General features: G+C 38.4%; 1 protein-coding gene across 2 annotated transcripts in view; it reads left to right on the forward strand.

Moving 5' to 3' along the window:
* The window catches only part of NCKAP5 (NCK associated protein 5), a 750489-nt gene that overhangs the window by 657027 nt on the left and 69630 nt on the right, over positions 1-23832 (forward strand). For both annotated transcript variants that reach the window (XM_054574978.1, XM_054574979.1), the window contains exon 10: positions 22244-22345. In XM_054574978.1, the coding sequence (XP_054430953.1) occupies positions 22244-22345 (102 nt within the window). The remainder of the gene's footprint in view (positions 1-22243; positions 22346-23832) is intronic.

Genomic DNA, 23832 nt, shown 5'->3' on the forward strand with positions numbered 1-23832 from the left:
GCAGCGATTCCACTGTACAAGCATATGACCACTTCCTTATGTCCTGTAGGGGAGTACGCCTGAGCTTTTGCATATCAAAAAGCGTATTGTTCAGTTATAAATTATACATATTTTCCCTTTCATGTACGTTTGTCTATTTTTGACAGTCATATATTTGTTACAGTGTCAATATACGAAGCAAACTCAGCAAAGGGAGAAGGTGTTCAGGGTGAAGCCTGGAGGAGGCCTGCCACGAGCCTTCAACACTCTCCTGAGTCACACAGCACACGCTTAATTCCCCAGCAATGGGCTGTGATAGCAGGTGTGAAATATGTCTGCCAGAGAAGCTCATTAAAGCCTCAGTGCCCGGCGCATTTATGAAGGGCTGGCCATGTAGGTATATTTTGCCTAGGACGTAGCAAAATTCTAGACTCCGAAGAGGGCAGCTATTCAACATAAACCACATCATTTATATGCACACTTTAGGCACAGTGAGCTGCTGGGATCTGTTAGATCTAGGGGAACCCTCTGAAATCCAGATTACAGTTTAGGACCCACCTTTTAAGCAGGCCTGTCTGAAAGTCTGCTTAACTGATCTAAGCTGTCTTATTCGTTTGTCGTTGTTGTTGTTGTTGTTGTTGTTGTTGTTGTTATTGGTCTCATGAGCCCCAAATCAAATTTTGAAGCAGATATGAAGACTTTAAAAACAATATGTATAACTTCTTTCCACTACCAATAGTCTGTTAATGAAGGGCTAGCAAGCAGAACATTTCTTCTCCTGTACTATTCACAAACCAAGAATGGCCAATTTTTCTCACTTTTTTTTTTTAAAATCTGTAAACTGTTTTACCTGGGCATAGTATATAATCAATAAATGGCAATTGCCTCTGCTATTCTTAAAATTCTATTACTACTCACTCCTGTAGCAAATCCAAACTTTAATTTTTCTTTTAAACCTAAAAATCTCATTAACTTATTATGGTACAAACATGATTTTGACTTGAGAAGCAAGTGTCATTCCAAGATTATAGCAAAGCACAAAGCATGTAATACAAATAAAAGTATCTTCTGGTGGCATCAGGTCACCTCTGATAGCCCCCTGGTTGACACCATGCTGTGGAATAAAATAATAGCCCCAGCAGGCCCTTCCTGAATATAATATGCATAAACAACAGGTGTGCTGGTTAATTGTTTTCTCACATGGAGCATATTTCACACCCCATAACTTCCAAATGAAATACCAAAAAAATACATAAAATTAAATGATTTCAAGATGTAAAGGGTTTATGTTTTATGGTACAGTGGGAATCTGCTGAAACCTTTAAAAGGAACTATAATTGTTATTAGGAATGTTCCATAAATATGTAACATTTATTTTTGCTTTAAAAATTGACATTTGAAATGAAGGTGACAAACACAATGCGTGCGCACGCACATGAGAGCCACACACACATTAAGGGAGAGTAAGAGATCCGTACTTGTATTTCACAAAAACAAGAGATTAGGTGTCTCACACCTCCTTTTCAATGAGCATTTGAAAGTTCCACAGAAGTGTAGCATTAAGTGACAATGGTCTTTTGTTCTTCCATTGCTATTTTCAAACCAGCCTTTGACCTTTGCAAGGGAGAACTAGAGCATGACTGCCTAGAAGGGACTGAATCAGCAGTTAAACTGGTAGCCACCCTCTTTGCTGCACCCCTCCCGCCATGCATTTCAGGTCAGATGAATCTAACTCAAGTTATGTTAAGTGATTTTAACACATAAGTATGTTGTGTAAGATTCTGTGTTGCCATCTGTTGTGAAGTCAACCATTTGCTGGCATAAATCTATATGGCTTACCTCTCCCATCCTATTATAAGACCAGGGACAGTAGTTACACGCAAGCAACAGTGAAACTTGAAACAGCTAGTTAAGCAATCCTCCTCCATTGTAATGAATTCTACTTATGTTCCCTTTCCTCTCCCATATGATTTGCCCTCTGCTATGGTGGTTTGATACTAGTAGCTTTGGGGTCCTTATGGAAAAGTCCTGTTGCGACTGAATGAATTTCTATCGACTTTGCTGAGGATGTGAAATACCATATTTAGAGATAAAATCAGATATGTAACTGAAGAAGCCATTAATGCTTTAACTCTTAGTCACCTCCTCGCCCTGCTGTTTCTGTCTTCTTTTTAAGGGCAGGCTCAGCAATGCAGGTATGTAAGCTATGTCATTAATTAGGGTTCTCATAAACTATGCCATCCCTTATTATCATGCATTAAATTTCAGTGGATGGTCATCCTGGAAGTTTGTATTAAAAAATTTCATTGCTACCTTTAGCATATTATGTTTTATTAGCCACTCACCTATGTAGAGACACAGGAGAGAATGATAATTTGTCTGTGTCTGTGGATAGTGGAAGGACAACTATAGCATTATGAATTAAAGTCCACTTAACTGCATTTGTAGTAGAGAAAGTTGGCTTCAGAATATCATCCCTCTGAAATCAATATTGGTTCAGATATCTCTAATGCACTGGCATGCCTGAGACTACTTTTGCCTTTCAAATTTGTTCCTTCTGGCTGACATTTCAAGTTGACTCATTGAGTCCATTGAAATAGGCTGGGTTATGCCATGGTAACAAAAAACTACGAAGTGTCTGTGGCTACAAACGTAAAGATTTACTTCTTAGTCATGTTACATGACTCTTATGGATCAACCGGGGAGCTTGGCACACTTAGACACTCAGGAGACATGACCGATGGAGCAGCCACCACCTCAAACACTGCTGTATGCCAGGCCAGGAAGAAGAGAGTTTTGGAAGATCTCATATCACTATTAAAAATGCTCTGGTCTGGAGCATTCCACTCATAATTCATTGGACATAACTACGGACATGGCCCTACTCAACCACGAAGGGGCCAGGAAGCACAGCAGACATGTTCCCAGAAGGTCAGAGAATTAGACATATTTGACAAGCAGCACTCATGACCGCCATGCTCAATAAATACCCTTCTCCTTTCTTTCTCTACTTCAGAAACTAGAAAGCGATCTCTGCTCTTTCCCAGCTGCTCTTTCTCTTAGGAGAATCCACATGGTCCTGGGTCGGGCCTGTGAGACCTAAATGAAAATCTGCTCTGAAGATTTATGGAAAAGCTTTTGCTTTCCTGATAAAGGGGGTCAGACACAGCTATGGTGTTCTTCATTCACACTTACCCTTTTTTTCTCTCTGAAGGTGGGGACAATGCCAGGATATGTAGCAGCCATCTTGGCATGAGCTTCCCCTACCAAAAAAAAAAAAAAGTGGCAGAGTAGAGCAAAAAGAGCAAGTGGTTTCTTGATGATATGAATGAACTGCTATGCCAACCTTGGACTGCTTACTTCTGGACATCTTGCTATACGAGAAATATAAATGCCTATAAGCTTAAGACACTATAAGTCAGATTTTCTCAGTTTTGTTTGTTTGTATTTTGTGGGGGGTATTTTGCAGCTGAATATAATTTTGAACTTTATGAGGAAAGCATCCCATTTAGAAGGTTGTGTTACCCACAATCATCCAAATAATATTAAAATATAGTTAGGAGATTTCTAACACAGGACCCTGTTTTAGACTACTTTTGTCAATTGGTCCTTTTGGCTGGCATTTTATATTAACTCACTTTATCAGTCAGGATAGACTAGATTATGATGCAGTAACGAACACCCCCCAAAATCTCAGTAACTGACCTCTGGACTTCTTGCCGGGTAAGAAAACAAGTCCCTCTATGTTTAAGACCCTGGAGGTCAATTTTTCTATTTCATAGGTATTGCAACCCACTAATATAGACTTGCTTTTTCTTAAATTTAAAAGACTGTGTTACCTGCAATCAGTGAATATGTTTAGGTTTTCTTATGAAGAACTATATAAAGAAATGACACCATATAATACTTTGTTAAGAGCTCCTGGTGTATTTCTCAAGGTCAGCTCCATCCATCTGAAAGAAAAAAAAGAAAAAGGAGCTGCTGAAAATGTATTTTATAGCATTTTTCTTTCTCTTCCCTCTTTCCAAATTGAAGAACTTTCAAAAAAAACTTTAATTAAAAAATAAAGCTTCCATTCTAATATTTTAAAAAGTTCTGTTTTCATGTCTTTTTGGTTTAACCAGAGATACTTACCAAAGAAAATCTGTTAAAAATAAAATGAAAGAAAGCAAGAGAATAAACTGCAGTTCTGGAAACTTTCTAAAAGCCTTGAAACAAGCTGTGAGAATCCTTGCCTCTCCTGAGAATTTTATAGAATATGCTGAAGTCTCTCAAAACACAAAACATCTTGTAGAACAGAAACTATAGCTTGTTCACCATTAACCTTGCCAATTTCATGTTCTGTCATGTGAATGAATGGATGTTTCCATGCTTGAGAATTCAGGACCTTGAACATCCAAACTGAAGTAGGGAGCAAAAAATTGTCTATATTTCTTTCTCTTTTCTTCCACCTTCCTTCCCTTCCCTACTCTTTAAATTTTTAACAGGTTATATGAATGACTTCAATAACAACAACAAAAATCTAATGAGAGCCTCTTCAAAAGTACTGCTGGATCCCTCACTTGTCACCATCCTCTCTTCCCAGAATCACAGCACTTTGCTTTGTGATGATTTATTGATCTGTAAGAACTTTATTGATCATTGTCTCTTTGCCTCCTAACAGGCAAAAGGTGAGAATTAGATAATAGTATTAATTTTCCAGACATCTGCACATGTGTTAATGGCCTTTTGAAGTTTGAAAATAACTTCTCTATATGCCCAACACAATCTAGACCATTAAGGTCTAGATGGCAACAATACATAATAACCATAGCAACAGAGCTCATCTTGGCAATGAAGAGAAAGCTCACTTATTTTAGTGGGGATACAAATCAATGTGAGTTCCTTGCTCAACCAGGGCCAGTGCCTCCAGGTTCTGGAGATAAACACAGGACTCAAGAGGGATAAAATCTACCCATCATTGTTCACGTGTGGAAAGTCAGAACCATGAGAGAAGGTCCCCATGTCACGTGCAACATGAGACAGAAGGTAGGGGAGCAGTGAGGTGATTGGGAGCCATAAACTTTTTAGCTATGGTGCATATTTTAACATCAGAGAAGCCTATGGTCCCCTTCTCATAATAACACTTTTGAATGCATAAAGGATACAGGACTATAAAGAAAATTAATTAGATTAAAGTATAATTACTATAATATTTAAAATATATATGAACAAGAATGCATGCCCTTCATTTCTAATGCATGAAACAACAAGCTCAAATGGCAGTGCTCAGTTTTTAAGTAGTGATTCCAATACATAATATTTAGAGATATTTTCAACAACTGCAATGTGACATGAAGATTTTGTGATTTCTGTTGGTGATAAAGTCAACAGTTTAAACCACTGTAGTTTGATACCTACATTAATAGCTGACTAAAATGCTAAATTTTAGTTCAAGTTTAGTGAAACTAAAGATTCATTTTCTTCCTCCAAGTTCACAACTGCTCTGGATTTTATCCATGGACCCCTAGTGTCTCATGTTAAGAAGCCATAAGAATCTGGTTTTTTCCATCTTCTAAAAATACTAAGTCTGTGTAGATAGGGCAATTATTTGTATTATTTTTCCCATGCAGAATTTAATATTAGGCTTTGGAATGTATTTGGATGACTATGTTTCATATTTGATGCCACCCTTGACCATTTCTTAGTAGAGTGTGTACCCTGAGTTGGGTTGTCTGGAGTGGAGATGGGTCCCCTGGAAATACCCATGATGCTTTTTATCTTGGACCTCTGATCACTAATAACCACATGTGGGGCTAGAAGCACCCTGAAAAGTTTGTTTCCCTCTCTTTATACAAAGCTACCTGCCCATGTGTTGGGACTCTACCAGATACAATGACATTATCACTTGCTTTACCCAACAAGGCAAGATCACCATGGAGATGGTACCTGCTTTATAATCTCACATCTGAAACTCTAAAAAAAGGAAGGACAAATGATTTCAAAGAGTACTGTGTACATTTTCCTTAGGATTCAATGCTTGTTCTCCCACAGAACATAGTTTTAAGGGACAGTAAATTCAAATCAATCTCTGTATGAAAGTAATCATCAGGTTATTTCTTAAAATTTATGAAAAGTAAGATTTAAAACCAGGAGAATTTTTTTCTTTCTAGTAGCATACCAGAGGAACTGGTTTAGCTTGTCCCATTAATAGTGATAAAGCAGCATTTCATAGCACCAGCCTGTGTGATAAAATAACTATGGCAGCTGTGAGAAAGAATCTAATATGGGAATTGATCTGCAGATTCCAATTCTGTAAAAGCCAACCTTAATCAGCATAAATGCCAATAGTGAGATTGTATTAAGAACTGCCTAATTCCTTGAGATGATTCTGGGGTCTAGTGACAGATTCAAGAAGTAAATGTGAAAAGGAGCTTAAGATTCTCAAAATCACTCCATTCACCAGCTGCAGACTACATGATACTTTGGTAGCACATGACAAAGTCTATCTTGATCTAGGGTCAAATTAATTAGAAAGAGATTGTTAAAGGATTTTCCTAATGTAAGACATGTGCTACTAATACCACATGGTACACTGTAATAACAGTTGTTATTGTAGTTATAGTTATACTTTACAGTTAGAGCATGGGGCAGGAGAAACTCGTGCTCTTACTGATTTGCGTCCTTGGGAGGCCATGTCTACACAGGGCAGGGTAGAGGAAATTGTCTATTCTTAGAGACTTGTCAGGAAATGTTATAGCGGATAGAATTCTGAAGTCATCATTTGCAATTTTATACACATTTACCAGTTGTCTCTCTGCCCAAGGTTTTCATTAAGAACCTGTTCTCAACTCTGTTTCATGTTAGGGACCATGGAGAGCAACAGAACAAGTGTCAGCAAGTGAATTAGGGTCAGGAAAATGGGAGTATTAAGACATACAGAGATGCTAAAGAGGACAGGGATGTCAGGTGGGTGGACACAGAAAGAAGAACGTGCGTGTGAGACTCAGCTCTGCACACTTCCACCTGGGACCATCTCGTTGCCTGCCTAAGGGATTCCTGTCCTGTCTAGGAATCCCTATGTCCTGTCTAGTCTGAAGCTCCCTCTAGGGTGTGGGTGGCTCTCCTATGGGGACAGGAAAGGAAATGGGAAACAGGCAGGGGCTTAGAAAAAGCTGCTCCTAACTTTCTGATTATAAAGCAACTATAACTCAGAATTGATGAAACTGACTTTCCAGGAAATGGTTACCCCCTTTTCCCTTGCCATTTGTATTTTTCTCCTTCAACTGGTTGACACTTTATGGAGTTTGGAGGCTTGTGTTACAAATTGTCATCACCACCTATGTGCTACCAAAGTGGTGGTTCTTCAGTGGAGGTGACTGTTGTTGGGAAGCTGTTTCAGGACTTATTTTTGGTGCCAGTGGCAGGCCTTTCTTTCTCTCTGTCACTATTTGAGGATAGACAAGGGGGGAAATCTTGCTACTCTGTTCTTAAAGAATTATGTTAAAACTCAAAATTTCATTCTTACCCCAGTAAGCTTAGTACAGGCAACCTAACTAGATCCTTGTTTGATTATGGTGTGTCTTTCAGAATCTAATGATTGTCAGATGAGGTAGAAACCTGTGCAGCACCCAGGTCTTAGAAGGACCTGAGTTTCATTTAATGCTGTTCTGTCACCATCTTGAAATTCTTAATATCTTTTTCTACAAACAGCCCCCTGTATGGGGCCCCACGAATTGTGTCGCTGTCCTGAAGACAGACACATTTATTGAGCATTTGGCATCTCCCAAGCAGCTTAATGAATTGAAACTCATTCACAACCTTGTAAGTTCAGGGGTTCCTTCTCTTGGACATCACATCTTCAATAAGCTCCTTAGAGCTAATACTGTTATCATCATCTATAAAGGAAACTAAGATGCAAAAGATGAAGTAACTTACCCCAAGTCACACAAAGCCAGAAACTGAACCCAAGCAGGACAAACCTGGGGCCACGCGCCCTACTGCCTCCTTGGTCATGGACGTTACAAATAGTGAGGGTTTTTAATTGTGCAGCTGAAACCAGGATTTATCCTGAGTGTTTAAAAGCTGGTTTTGTAGTTACTCTCTGCTTTAAATACTATGTCAGCTAATCGAAGGTTTGGGCCCACTGGATTCCAGTTAATTGAGGTGTTGCAGCAATGCACTGAAGATGGCCATGGCCCATGGACCTGGACTTCACTCTAGTGCAGATTGATGACAAGCTCACCTAGACAACATCATCTGTGTTTCAGCTATTGGCTTTCTGAATAAGTGATGCATATTTTACATAATGACTGCATGTTAATGTACTGAAGTTCAAAGGTATTGTACTTCATTAGTTTTTTAAAACGATTTTATTTATTTATTTTTAGAGAGGGTAAGGGAGGAAGAATAGAGGGAGAGAAACATCAATGTGTGGCTGCCTCTCATGTGCTCCCTACTGGGGACCTGGCCTGCAACCCAGGCATGTACCTTAGATTGGGAATCGAACTGGCGACCCTTTGGTTCACAGGCCGGCACTCAGTCCACTGACCAACACCAGCCACGGCCATATTTCATTAGTTTTTGATCAATAGAAAAGTATTTATGGAAAGAAATTTACCATCCTACATAAAACAGCTGAACCGAACATACAGATTTAAATGTGATAAACATTTTGAAACCCCTGGAATTATTAACATGGGGTATTTCAGAAGAAATATTTATTGTAGTCTTCAACTCACAGTCTAAGAAAAAAACTTTTGTATTTCAAATCAGCTGATCGCTAATGAGTATTCAAAGCAGACCCTTACCTTTACAGAAAGCGTCCATAGTTTCTAAAATGAGTCTTTTCTCAGTAATGTTCATTTCTTCATAGTAGTTATTTATAGATCCCTGACCAGTTCCTTTGAAAAATAAGAACTTATTTTTGATATTCTGTGAAGTTGAAAATGCTGCACACCGTATGCAATGAAAGGAAAGCTCAAAGAAAGATTACTTTGCATCTTTTAAGAAAGTTTCTGTGGAAGCAGTTTATGAAAATTAATAAATCTTTACAGATTTGAGAAGACAGAATAATTTTAGGATTATGGTAACTGGAGACTGTCTCAGAAGAAAATAGAGAGATTATGTTATTTGTATTTATGCATCAAATATCCATTTAATACTTCACAATTTCCACCCTAGGAGATTAGGGATTTCTTTTTCCACTTTCCTTTTTGGTGCCTGGTTCATATTGTTTACTGAACATGCTTGATTAGAACAAAGTGTTATGTGCCTGTGGAGTCTGAAGCAAAAACAGTGGAAATGTCATGTCATGTCTTGTGGAGGATATGCCTTTCTACTGAATTTTCAGATGCACTTGTAACTCTCTAATCTTTCATACAAATATTTGTACTATCATATCCACATACTTTTCTCTTGGATGTTACACTGAGTCTTTAACTCACTGGAGGATTTGCTGGGAAAACTAAGGAGCAATTTTGACTTGAAAGTCTGGCTTTTCTCTCTTAGTCTTTTTTTTCAACAGCTTCTCCTAATATGTCTGAAAAAAACAATAAAATTGAAATTTAAATATGAAATATATTCAGCAAACTAATAGAAAAATAAAAATAAATCCACTTGACTTGATAAATCCTATGTAATAGCTGGAAACTGCCATTTGCCAAGAAATGATTAAGTGTAGTGAAATGTATTTTACTGCTAATCCTTTAAAGTCTGTTTTACATATTACCTTTCCACTGCTAATACTGAACAATATTGTAAGCTAGTAATTTTATGTCCTATATTTCAAGTTGCTATTAGGAAGCCACACAAATAACAATTCTCAACTCTTGTTTATAGTACCATGAGGCATTTCTTTCCATGGGGTAAAGTTACAGGGGATTTAAAAAACTGCTCTGGGGATAAAGCTACAGGGGAAGCGTGATGGCCGTCCGCAGCAACAAAGGCTAAAAAGCAAACTGAAGTAAGAAGTCTGAAACCCTGATAATGCACAACCTAGTACTGACTATCAAGGGAGGTGAGACTATCAGCCTTCATTAAAGTTAGCCATAAATTGCCAGAAATTTAGCAATTTAGCCAGAAATTGCATTTACATAGTATGTCTTCAAAATGGTGTAAAATGAACTTGACTCCAGCAACTTGTCCTATGAGAGCCAGGACATCAGGGCATCGGGCTGCCAAATGCAGATGAGTGTACGTCACTGAAGTGATTTACATCAATAACACTGATGTAGTTTTTAGCCCAGCCCTGACACGGGGAAGTTTTGTGAGAGTGAATCTTGTAGCTGGTTAAGGTCCCAGAGGTTACATAATTTCCCAAACTCTAAATTTCATTCATTTTCTTCTTTTAATAATGAAAGAAGGCACCTGTCTTATCAATAATTTTATGTGCAATTTTGGGGTTCTCCAAAACACTGACAAGACATTCCTCCTACCTTAGAAATTATCTATTAGTGTTAAGTAAGAATCGTTTGATTTTAATGTCTCCTCATTGTAGTTGCAAGACCAGAGCAGGGCCCAGGTCTCGTTTCCTGCACAAGCTGGATAGTGCGTGGAACCACCTGGCACCATAAGAGTCACTCTCTGTCTCCAAGAGTAGCAATTAGAGATCTCTGGAGTGCTGTTGGCCATGATTTGCACAGTTCTAGCATGCAACATAAGTGAGGATCTTAGATTAAACCCCTGCCACTCGTTTCAGGAAGAAGCATGACAAGAAGGCATAGGAACTGGGGGTGTGTCCACAGCATCTACTACAGTCCTTCTGAGGGATCCTTCTAGTCTTTTCTTCCAGACCTTTTTTTTTGTTGACATAGGTAAGGGTAATGGAGTCCCACAACCAGTTTCAGCATTGGGGAAAAAAATGTGGTTGGGCAAATGAGTAAGGGGAAAAGATGTATTTTGGGGAGATTTTTTTGCATTTCAGTTGTGTTTTTATCTCCCTTGAAATAATAAAGCATAATATGCTGAAAATGTTGCTGCTTTTCTTCCATCTTCAGTATTAAAATGGCTACACAAAAATTTACTAATTTTGATTTTTTTAAATGCACGCTGATATGACAGATGTCATAATACCATCTAACAAACTTTTTTCAAATGAAGTTAAAGACAACTAAGTGCTACAAGAGCCATCTTACAGAAAAAATCAAACGAACATTTTGCCCAACACAATATTTGCACAAAACTGTTACCATCTCTCTCACCTCCAGACCTGTGCACAGTTTCTGCCCAAAAAAGTTTCTCCCATTTTTTTTTCTGTCTTATCCCCTTTACCTAAGTGGTTATTTTTTGTTTTTAAATCTTATCTCAGCTATTGCTTTGCAAGAAAAGTCCTCCCCGAGCCCTCTGCTGAGGCTTCCATGGTACACAACATTGAGGGCGCTTGGCGGCTTGTCCTCTACGAGCACCTTGGTGCCAGGAACTGTGCTTTTTCATTACCATACCCTAAGTAAAACAACACAGTGCTGAAAACATCGCAAGGGGTAGCCCCGAAGTCTATATCCAGCCTCAAATCCCTGACATGAACAATTCCTTAACTCCTCATGTTTTTCAGTTTTCTTATTTTGAAAACTGAGGTCATAATAGTTTCTATCTTGTTAAGTGATTATAAGGATTAAATAAGAAAAAAATAATATAAGCACTTTGCACATCACCAGCATATATTGAGCATTCAATAAATGTTTGCTGTTTTTCTCCTTAGTTTTATTTCTCAGTTAGATTGATCCAAATTTATATGCAAAATTATGTTTCCCTGGAAAGAATGTAGAGATCTAAGAAGAAATAACAACATCACCAATACTAGAAATATTACAAATTCAAATAATAATAATGATAATGATGAAAGTAAGCTTTTGAATAAATGAATGAATTATGTTTGAGTATAATAAGAAAAGATATTGTAGTTAGAAGTATTTTTCAATCCTATGTATTTCATCTTGTCTAACTAATTTATATTCTTATTTTAACAAATTGTTTGTAACGCACTATCGTTACCCAGAATTAATTATAGAATTAAGTATATGAACTCTGTAGTCAGACTGCTTGGGATTTAAATATTATTTATGTGATCTTAGGCAAGATTTTTAACTCTGTAGGTCAGGTTTTTTCTCCTGTCAAATGAGGATAATTATAGTCCTCATTGGGGATCATGATAGGATTTCAAAGGATAATATATGTGAAACACATATTTGGTACTAAAAAGAGCTCAATTATCAATTATCTGCCTTTAATAAAGGATTTGAGCTGGAAAATCACCAAAGCGACATAGTTCACTGGTGGGAGAAACCCAAATAATGGGCATTAGCACTTGCGCAGAAATAAGCGGCTCAGCTTCAAAAGAGACCACTGAGGGCATCAGTTCCCCTCCTGCAGGGCAAAAGCAAGTGCAATGTGGTAGAAGGAGTTTGAACCTAGAAGGACGGGAGATCTGAGAATCCTGGCTCTCCCATTTATTGGAATATAAACCTGTGACACTGGAAGCCTTTCTTAGTTTTGGTTATGTTGAGGTCTTCATTTCAAAAAATTAAGATAATAGCTTCCACACAACTTAAGGATTCATGAGATAAGATTAGAGAAGGGACTGTACAAACTTTCTCCTTTTCCACAGGGCAGAAGGGATTTCATTTCTCCCAAATATATGGTACCTTTGACCCCAGTGACCACTGATGCAATTTCTAATAGTCTGGTAAAAAACAAAGGCCAAGTTGGGTTTTTTTTCCCCCTTAATCCCTTTATTTCCATGAAATCAGCAGTGAAAAAAAATAGTTTCCCTACATGTAAAAAGCAAAAAGCTTCAGAAATCCAGGGGACATTTGAAAAATAAAGCTTGATTAATAACTTAAAATGCTGTGTAGATAATTTTACAAAACAGCAGGACAATGAGAAAGCACTTATTAAAGTACCTGTTAAAGTAATTAGTCATAAAAATGGAAATTTCAAGGCACTTCTGTATCTCTTGGATCCCAGAGGGGGCTGAGGCTGTGCCGAATCACTTCCTCTCTCAGATCAGAGTCAAAAGGAGACAAAAGGAGGCTTCAGAGAGGCAGGATCCACAGGCAAGCAAGTGGGAATCCCTCCAGGGCACTGGCTCCAACTGCCGCAGGCTGAGTGACCTGCCCTGGAACCCCTAACCCTGCGCCCATCCCCGGCACAGTTGCTTTGCTACTATGTATTGAATCTTTCTGACTATTTCTGATTGTGTGTGTGTAAAGAAACGAAGATATTTGGGAGCTTGAGAGTGAGAGCTAAGCCCCTGTTGTCTGCACAGAATATTATCTTATTCATATTTAACTGTATTACTACATTGACCCCCAATCCTATCCCTGCTTTTGCTTCCACATCACCTTTATTTTATACTAAGATCTCTTTGCATATTCTGCCTTAAAAATTCTTGGTTTTTTTTCCTCCCCTCCTCTGTGTGCTTAGGCTCCTCGTTGATATTGGCTCCACTAATTACCTTCCTTGAGTCTATTCATAGTTCATAGAGCTCTGTATATAGTAGATGCTTCATAAATGCTTCTCGTACTAATTAGAATGGTGTCTCCTGAGGGCAAGGTCCGCCGTTTGCACCCTAATCCATCTTCCCACTGGTTCTTGCCCTGCAGATCCGCAGGGCAGTGTTAATGGAGTCTCGGGAGACAGAGCAGATTTGAGATACTCCATTTCTCAGCCTGAGCTGCAGAGGTCCCAAATAATACTTCCTAGTCACCAAACCAAATGCTGCTCCCTTAGGCAGCCACCGAATAATCAGGTTGTCATGGTAGCAGAGACCCTTGAAAAAAGTTTTGAATATAGCTGCGGAGTAATTGTTTCAAAAGCATTTTATAACCTTGGATTCAGAGAAGTAGAAAAGAGGATGTAGAACCATGTCATTTGCAGAGGCACCATCCAGAGCGAAGCAGAATCCACTCGGGGCACCTAAAGATTGATATGCAAGGCAAGCCTACACGTCGTCAGGGAAAATAATCATTGCAGCAAGCACTTCTGTGGATGGCAAAAAAGGAAGAAAAATTAGCCATAAAAATTTCAGACTCTGAAGTGAGATCAAATCTTGATGGACATTTTTTAACGGGCCTCTCGGAGAGCATTCGAAAGGCATACTCTGTGTTGCATCAGCAAAATGACTGAATGCAGGTATTATGTTTTATCTTTGCATCCCAAAATGGAAATAATGGCATAATTAATTAAACATCAGCTTTTATCCAAAAAGATTTTTTTCCTGGGCTCAAATTTTTGTAAATTTTAGAAATGACCATGTAATACTCAGTTATGCAATATGCAGTCATATAATATTCAGTTTTATAATAAATTCTTAATGGCACAGAATGAAACCTGTGAAATGTGAACCAAGGGTCTGCCACAATATCTCCTGATGGGTTTTGAAAAGGCTAATGAAAAAAATTACATTTCTGTGTATAGCAAAAAGTAAGTAAAAGCATAAGGCTAGTAGTGTGTGAATAGCTAAAATTTGGAGTTTGGGATGATCATTTGGTGAGTAAACCTTCCAAAGAAAAATTATCTGAATCAGACTCAGCTATTTTGGAGATTTCCTTGAACCTTCTTTTAAGCCTTAGAACACCTACGAAAATTGCCTTATTACCGAACAGAAGGAACAAGGCTAATTCACCTGGTTATGTCTAATTCAGAGCCATATGTAGAACAAGTCTCTTAAACATGTATTAAATCCACCAGAAATGTTCTCTACCCCTGTAACAGAGGATCCAAAAAGTTGAAATCACAGGAAATCACATGCAGTTAGCAATATCAAAGGAGGCTCAGAGGATTTCTTAATAGCCCACTCTAGACTTGCCTACTGTGTGACGTTAAAGGGGATGAAACACAGGGCGCAGGGCCAGCCTGGGGCTGAGCAGAGGCAGCAGAAGTAGGGCTCTAGGAAGCCTTCTGGAAGCTGTGAATTGAGAGAAGCTCTCCAAGTTACACACAGAGATTTGCAAACAAAGCTAAAGCTCAAGAAGCAGTAAATTCTTTATCCAAAAACTCCACCAAGTATCCAGACCACCAGATTTGTGAGGGAGGCTGATCCCTAAACAAGGCGAAGTCCCAGTGAGCAACCAGCCATTCCAGCGGGACCGACAGCACTCAAATGGGGAGCAGGCAGGAGCGGGTGAGGACTGTGCATGAGCAGCAAATGACCCGGGAGGCTACCAGGAGTCCATCTCTAGGGGCGAGTGCTGAATAGTTAAAGACACCAGTGGTGAGTGGGCAGGATCCAGAAAATTCCTCTACTCCTCTAAATAGCCCATCATGAACTTTTGAGAATAGAAAAATACTTTCTAATGGGTGGAGTGTATAGAATTGACAGAAATGTGGTTGGAAAGAAGATTCAGCACCAGATCGTGTGACAATAACACACTTTCTCACTTCATAAATGAACAGGAATTCAAGAATTGTGCACATAAGAGCCATCCTTTTTAACCGAGAGACCTTTTCCACAAGGGGAAAAAAGCAGCTCTGGGGAATATAAAACAGGACCGAAACCAAGGTAGCTTCAGGGTGCCAATCCCATAGTATCCACAAAGGATTCCATCAAGGGGATTGAAGCAGATGAAATTAAAACCACCAATTCACACCCACTTTCTGTTGCTGAATCTAAATTACTTTTGTTGGTAGAGTCCATTAATCAGATGCATGCCATATTCGCTCTCACGACTTCCCTTCTGTATAGATATTTGGCTTTTAATAGAGGGGGAAATAATTACATGCATGATTATGGTTTTAGATTAATTCTCTCGCCAAATCTGAGTGAAGAGAAGGAAGCAATGGTTAAATGATCCATTTGGGTTTCCCTTTTTACATCTTAAACTGAGTCAATGACTTCTGAAATCCTGACGTAAAAAAATTCACACATTCCTTCTCAGACTTTAGGAAGAAGATACAAAAAGCTGCTCATCACCTATTTTACTTGATTTTTCCAGCCTAGTTCTCCACTCTGCCCAAATTTCTCAGATAAAGCTCTGCTTTCTACCATCACCTTGTGCCACTAAACAAGGACTCAGTGTCTTCCTGGCCTTAACACTCAAGGCCTTAAAATTAAGACATCATCTGATCAGATGCACTGAGCATCTGAAGACCTGCAGCAGCATGAGTGAGGAGAGAAGCAGGAAGTGGACAGCTCGGCCTCTAGCCCTGCTCTCAAAGGCCCGAGAGCCCCTTCGTCTCTGGATCCGCTGCCAACATTGGCTGGAGAGAGGCAGCATCAGTGTCCACCACTCTGCAGGGCCACCCGCTCTGCCTCCTTCCAGATAAAGGACAGTCTGTCCTGCGTGCAGTCTGACAAGGGGGCCGTTTCTCTGCCTTGACTTACAGATTATAAACTATGCAGAGAACCTGAAGCCGACTGACGGAGTATTGGGTCATCCACCCAATATTACTGACCCAGTGTGTGGTTCTGGCACTGGCTGCCCTGGCATTGCCAGGTATGCAAAGCTGAGTTTTGTATTTTATACTGTCAAGAGGTGTATGTTCTGCCTATGGATTGCAATGCACCTTAGCTCATCACACAAATCCCCCGACTCATGGCCCTGCATATTGACAGAACATAGACCTTTTCCTCTGCAGCTGAAAGTCCTCAGTGTGAGACGTCACCTTTGTCTGCTAATATAAACATTACTTACAGATGTGTGAATATGTGTGTGAATGTATTGTATATATAATGTGTATGCATGTATGTGAATACAGGTATCCCCTGCTTTCCAAAATTTGCTTTACACCACCTCGCGTTAACCAAAGACGTGTGTTAACACCTGTTTTTGTTAACCAAAAGAAATCCGAAGAAGCTTTTTGCTTTTACAGAAAAAGATGAAAAGTGAAAATAGCATTCAGCATTTGTTTTGCACAGGCCATTGTACCAGCAGTGCTCACCCCAGCAGGGAGTGGCCCCGCCAAGCTCCTTCCCCTGGAACCACACTCAGCATCTCAGCATCAAGCACCGTAGCTTTGTACAGTGTCTGTGAGCATCTGGGCTGTATTTCGATTTATTTTGTTTGTCTGTTAGGAAGATGTGTCCTAAGATGTCAGGTAAGCCTAAGAGGGCCCATTAGGATGTTGCACTCGGCATAGAACAGGACATAATGAACGTTTTGATAGTGGTGAACAAAATAAGAACATTGTGTGTGTGTGTTGAATGTTGGTTCTGGGAATTCTCTTAACATGTAAGCTAAAGGTAATTGCTTCTTCACTCTGTATCATTTTGACATACAGAAGTTTCATAGGAACATTTTACTTTTTAATAGAAGGGAAAACCGGTATGTATGTGTATTGATTGAGTCACTAACCTGTATGCTACAGAGTGCTTATCTCAGAGAAGGGCTAGATCAGCCAGGTTAATATTAGCCATGATAGCCAACAAACGCCCAAATGAATCATGGGTCACATCTAGTGTAAGTTTATTTCTTCTTTATGGAAAGTCCAGAAGAAGTTATTATCTCTGATCCCCAGGTGACTCTATTTCAGTTTGCAATTCAGGCACCTAAACTCCTTCCACCTCAAGGCGCCATCTTTAACATGTGGCTCTTCAGGTTGCTATGCTGAGCTGGCTGCATCAAACTGGTGGAAAGGGAAAGGGCGTGGAACACTGCATGCTGGAGATATTCATGGGACAGGACATGACAGGAAATATCACTTCTGCACACATTCCATTGACTAGAGCTTATCATGTCACAGGGCCACATGTACCTGCAAAGGGGGCTGGGAAATTCAGTCTAGATGAGTTCCCAGAGAAGGGGGAATAGGTTCCATGACAACTAGCCAGTCCCTGCCACAGGAACAAAGCAGAAATATAGGGCTTGGCCTGCATTTTCATAGAGCTGAAAACTCTTAGGAAAACACACTCTATGTGCAGGACCAATTCAGCAATTGTTCACTTCAGATAAAGGGCCAAAATGAGGGGGCAGGGGAGAAGGGGGACGTCAACCAGCTGGGTGAGGAATCCACTGTGGGCTGGAGGTAATGCACAACCTTGCAAGTGGGTAGGAGTGTAGTCCTGAATATGGACAAGGTTTAAACTGGCTGGAAAGATAAAAGCATCAGCTGGGAAGTGAAAGGGGCCCCTTCCAGAAACAATGAAACTTGTCTAGCAGGAAAGTAGGCATAGACTGTTTATCTTCAAAGGAAGCATTTGAGCTAAAAGACCTCACTGACCTCCGGTTTGGAAATGTGTGGTTAGGAGTATCTATGACTAAGAGGAAGTGGAATCTCTGTTACTGAGATAGGGTAAGAGATAATGTGAGGTCAATTGCAAACCTATACTGAATAATATTTCTACCTCTCATGTCTAAAACATTAAAAATTCATGTCTAAATCCAGGATTTATCCAGATTTTAAGGTTAAAGATTTCAAGTTTGAAGTATTTCAGGTGAGAGATTTTATGATAGATACTAACAGTAAACAAGAACTATAGGTAAGTATGTGATACTGAGTTTGTTCTCTAAGTAGGTGGGCTTTTTTAAGAAGTCATGGTATCCTCTTGTCACTTATACTTTCTGATAACTTTTAAAACTTTATAAAAGTATGATTGGAATACAATATTTTATATAGTTTCAGGTGTACAACATAGTCATTCAACATTTATATTCCTTACAATGTGATCACAACAATAAGTCTAGTAACCATCTGCCACCATAGAAAGTTATTATAATATTTTTGACTATATTCCCTGTGACGTACTTGTAACTAGAAATTTGTATCTCATATTCCTCTTTACCTTTTTTACTCATCACCCCATACTCCTCCACTCTGGCAACCATTAGTTTGTTCTCTGTATCCATGAGTCTGTTTTTTTCTCTTTTTTTTTTATTCCACATGAAAGTGAGATCATACAGTATTCTTCTTTCACTGTCTGACTTCTTTCACTTAGCCCTCTACCCTCTAGGTCTATCCATGTTGTCACAAATGGCAAGATTTCATTCTTTTTTATAACTAATATTCCATTATATATATAAACCTCATCTTTTTTATTCATGTATTTATCAATAGACACCTACGTTGCTTTCATATCTTGCTATTGTAAATAATGCCACAATAAAACAGGGTACATATATCTTTTTGATTTAGTATTTTCTTTTACTTGAGATAAATATTCTGAAGCGAAATTGTTTGGTCATATGGTAGTTCTATTTTTAATTTTTTGAGGAACTGCCACCCTGTTTTCCACAGTGGCTGCACCAATTTGCAATCCTACTAATAGTACGCAAGGGATCCCTTTTCTCCACATCCTTACCAACATTTGTTATTTGTTGATTTTTGAAGATAGCCAATCTTACAGGAGGTGGTATCTCATTGTAGTTTTAATTTGCATTTCCCTGATAATCAGTTATGTTGAGCATCTTCTCATGTCTGCTGGGCATTTGTATGTCTTCTTTGGAAAAGTGTTTATTCAGGTCCTTTATCTAATTTTTAATCATATTGTTTGTGGGGTTTTTTTGCTGTTGAGTTGTATGAGTTTCTTATATATTTTGGATATCCATTATTGAACGTCTCTTCCATTTTGTTTTGTTGATGGCTTCCTTTGCTGTGCAGAAGATTTTCAATTTAATGTAGTTTCATTTGTTTATTTTTGCTTTTGTTTCTCTTGCCCAAGGAGACATATTCTGAAAGATATTGTTTTGGTTGCATTTCCCATATATACATTCTACCTCCTTGTCACTGAGATTCAAACTAAGCACAGATAACATCACAGTACCAGTTTGAGAAGGGATGTGCTTGCTCTCTTGCCCTTATACTCCCTCTCTGGTTTTCTCTCTCTGCCTATGAGAAAATGTTTATTACAATATTATATATACATATATAGATGCGAAAAGATAAGCCTTTCATTAAAGTTCTTATTATAAGAAGTGTACCATCTATGAGCTTGTGCGCTTGGTGGTTATTTAAGGGAAGTTGCATGAAAGAATGCTATTTACCTACCATTTTCTTGCCTACCGCCTTAACACAGAAGTAGATTTGTTTTTTGTGTCAATTTTTATTTGCTTTACCTATAGGGAAACTATAACAACAAATAATTCATTTGTACCTTAGCTTTTGAGGAATTACCTACCACCAACTCTCAGAAGTAACAATTAATTGGTATATGGTTGTGTGAATTTGAACATATTATCTTATTTGTTATCCTATCAATGGCAATACCTATGCCTACCTGTGAGGTAGGTTTAGTAGCCACATCTACTTCTCTATTACAGGTGAGGAATCTGAGACAGAGATGTGCAATTACATTCCCAATATCTGGTAGAACCTGTGCCTTAGACAGGGCATGAACTCCGCTCTCCTGACCCCTTGCCCTAGGATCTGCCCCCTTTCCAACCAGACCTTTCCTATATCAACTGAGGAAACTGACCATTTGGATAAAAACTGATGAAATGTAACATCATTTAGGAGGATGGGTTTATACATACATATATTCATGCAGAAAGCAAAAGGATGACATCATATATCTGATAAGAATGAAATGTAATGATGAACTGAATGAGAAGTCAGAAAGCTAATCTATAAGAACTCTTCCCCCAGATCACATGATATACCACTCAAATTCATTATTTTTTGTTGGATGTCACTTCCCATAACTTCTTGGACTGTTTGCATGTTGATAAATGTATTCTTAGGTTTCAGAACATTATAATTCTTTTGGCACTTCCCCAATCTTTCGAACCTACCTGTTGGTAGAAAAAATATAGGGACATCATTTCTTTATAGACTACAATAAGCACCAGTTGGGTGATTACTGACTATTATCCATTGTGACAGGCCCTGGGAATTCAACAACCTTTGCCCCAGGAAAACTCAGATTGTAGAGGGAGCTTGAAGTAAAGATTATGGAAACAGGGCAGAAAAAAACATCCTGGTTCTAGTTACATATTGATGTCTTAGCTTTATTGGAGAAATTAGATTTTTCAAAATGACAGGCATCCAATTTAGGATTTACACCCTTTTGGTGAAATAAATTCCACACAGACTGGAAGACACAAGACTGTAGGTCTGAAGCAAGTGGTGATGTGAAGCTGCTCCGATGGGGAGAACTGATCTATAGCTGAAAAAATGCCTTCGCTCCTGTGGAAGGAGGTGGTATAGGCCCAGCACAGCGCTCATCCTTTAGGGGGCTTGAAATAAACTTTTGTTGATTGGCCAGCTGATCGACTAACCAACTCCACAGGGGCTCTCACAAGTTCAGCGTGAGGGGAGTCAAGTGGGGAACAGAGCGAATGTGCCTCATTTTAGCAAGGTTCACTGTCCCTGCTGACAGCGAGGCAGATCTGCTGGGACAAAGGGCACCCTGAACTCTGAGATGATTCTAGTGTTAATTAGTGGCAGGGAATCTCAGGCAGTTCCAGGATCAACATTAATGTGCAGCAAGGTCTTCCCAGGGAAGGGAAGGAAAGGAAGAGGGACACTTTTCGGAGACATGGGAGGCTTGCCTCTGCCACATTATTTACTTACTCAATTCTATTTTTTTTTACTGTTTCAAGTACAAAAGTTGTAACTAAGAGAAACCAAGCTACAAGTACGATTTTTAAAATGTCATCAGCCCAGCAGAAACATGAGACATAAATCACAAGTTTTATTGTATTTGCAATTAAACAGATCAAATGTAATGTCCACAGAAAAACCTCAGCAATTAGTATAAAGATTAATATAGTGAAATGTCCCTGGTTTAGCAGGCCTCCCAAGCAAAGCTGAAATAAAGAATTAAGTATATTATCAAATAGTGTATGCATATTAATGCCCAAAATCTAAGTCCCCAAATCCCTGATGCAATTATTTTCCATTCACATTAATTGTTCCTAACAGGTGACATTAATGACTTTGAGTTAAAATATGTCCAAGGGAAGATTTTACAAGATCAATGCTGTTCAGAAATAAGGTCACTTTTATAATTATTTGCTCAGATTTTAACCACTGCTCAGCATAATAAGGTTAACATGGTGATTGTTTTTTCATGTGAATATCAAAAGTTAATTTTCACTCTAGCCAGTCAGTACATTGGGGTATTCACGGTTTTCTTACTACTTATTTCCCAACTACTACTTATTTTTTTCCTATGGCTTATTTTTTATCATAGACTGACAGACTGTGAAAGTGTGATTATTGTTTATAAGCTGTAATTTGCACATGCATGTATATAGAACACTGATAAACTAGAATAAACTTTTTTTGAGTCAGGATATGTATTATCCAATCTAGAAATGTCAACTCTTTTGAGATTTACTTGTCCAAGCCAGGATTTTGAAACGAACAATTAAATCATTATGATTCAATGTTTCTGCTTGTTTGTACCTAGAAACTTCACTCTCGCATCTTAGATCTGTCATCCGGAGATTTGCTCTCTGAGGTGGAAAGAAGCCAAAGTCTGATACAGTCGCGAACTGATGTTGAGATGCATGTGAGTTTCCTGTTGCTTTCAGAACGATTGTTTAGGTTGTTATTTCCCTTCCATCAAATATGATGTCACAAGTGAACCATAGAGTGCACCCTCAAAACACTGTCAGACATAAAATGCTTTCTTTTCTTGTGTTCTCTGAAATTCAGTATCATGTCCCCCAGCTGATAGAGTGAACAAAAAGTGTCTCTCTTGGCAAAAATATCATAAATCTTGGCTTTGTCCCTGGGATACCTTTTTGGGTATTGATTACATTTCAGAGTCTCTGAGAAATGGTCAAGGAGCTTTTTATTAAAACCCATGTTCCATATTAGTCGTCCTACTTTTATGATATATTACGTATGAACTTTTAAAAATTCATGGGCTATACATTTTTTTTCTTTAGCTAGGGTTAGCTTTGTGCTTATATGGCAAAACTTTAACCAGCATTAACTATCATTGACATAAAAAAGTTACTTGAAAAACACCAGAGCCAAATAAATATATAATGAAAAATGTTAAGTTTAAAACAATGATAGATGAACATTGTGGATAACTGGCTTTTTATTTTACTGTACAATTTTATAAGTGTAGCTAGGGTATTCAATTTCAAAGGTAAATATTCTCAAGTTAGATTGGAATGAAATTTTAGTGGAATTCTGTCACTTTAAATATTTATGAATACCTTAATGGCATCCAATCTATAATACAGCTTTAAGGTCAGGAATATTTTAAGTGTGTAGTTTTTATCCAAGAAATTCTTACCTTCATTCTCTGTCTCTTTTTTTAACTAAAATTATGAATTTTGTATTATCTTTTTCATAGTTAGAATGTTAAAGCATACAAATGATTCAAGATAATCTAAAATATACTTTAAATAATGCAAATGGGGTATATTTTGCCAAGTAAATCAAAATAAGATAATGTTAGAGTGGAAGCAAACATATATTTTTTTAAAAAGAATAATTTTAATGATAATCATTATTTATTACTAATTACAACAGTTCTCAGTCGGGTGCTTGGTGGTCTGCATATGTCCAGGAGTTCTGCTGTTGTTAAGGGCCTTACTATATAGCGTAGTGACTAGGATGTGGGTCTGACATCAGAATCTTATATTGGCTGGGTGACCTTAGATATTAACTCCCTAATGCCCCAACTGAAAATGAGCATAATGATGTTTCTCTTATATTTCTGAATGTTGTGGAAATGGACTTAACATAACACCTGCTAACAATATTGGCAATACTAAGATCTCTGCTGCTTTAGCCCTCTTCTGTTCTTTGTAAATATGTGGCACTGAGCCACAGCCACAGAAAAACATGACAAACATGGAGAATGATGACTGATAAAGGCACCTACTAGCATGTCTGTCCAGCAGCTCACATCAGTGACCCCTGGGAACAAAATGCACCCACTGTTGGCTATTGCTCATCATGGTTCCTACATGCGAGTCATCAGACAATGACGACATATCAAGAAGTATCACACAGGGTCTTTTTGGGAGGCTGTAA

The sequence above is a fragment of the Pteronotus mesoamericanus genome, unplaced genomic scaffold, assembly GCF_021234165.1.
Source record: "Pteronotus mesoamericanus isolate MK-2021 breed Mesoamerican mustached bat unplaced genomic scaffold, CSHL_Meso_final contig_27, whole genome shotgun sequence".
Taxonomy (NCBI): Eukaryota; Metazoa; Chordata; class Mammalia; order Chiroptera; family Mormoopidae; genus Pteronotus; species Pteronotus mesoamericanus.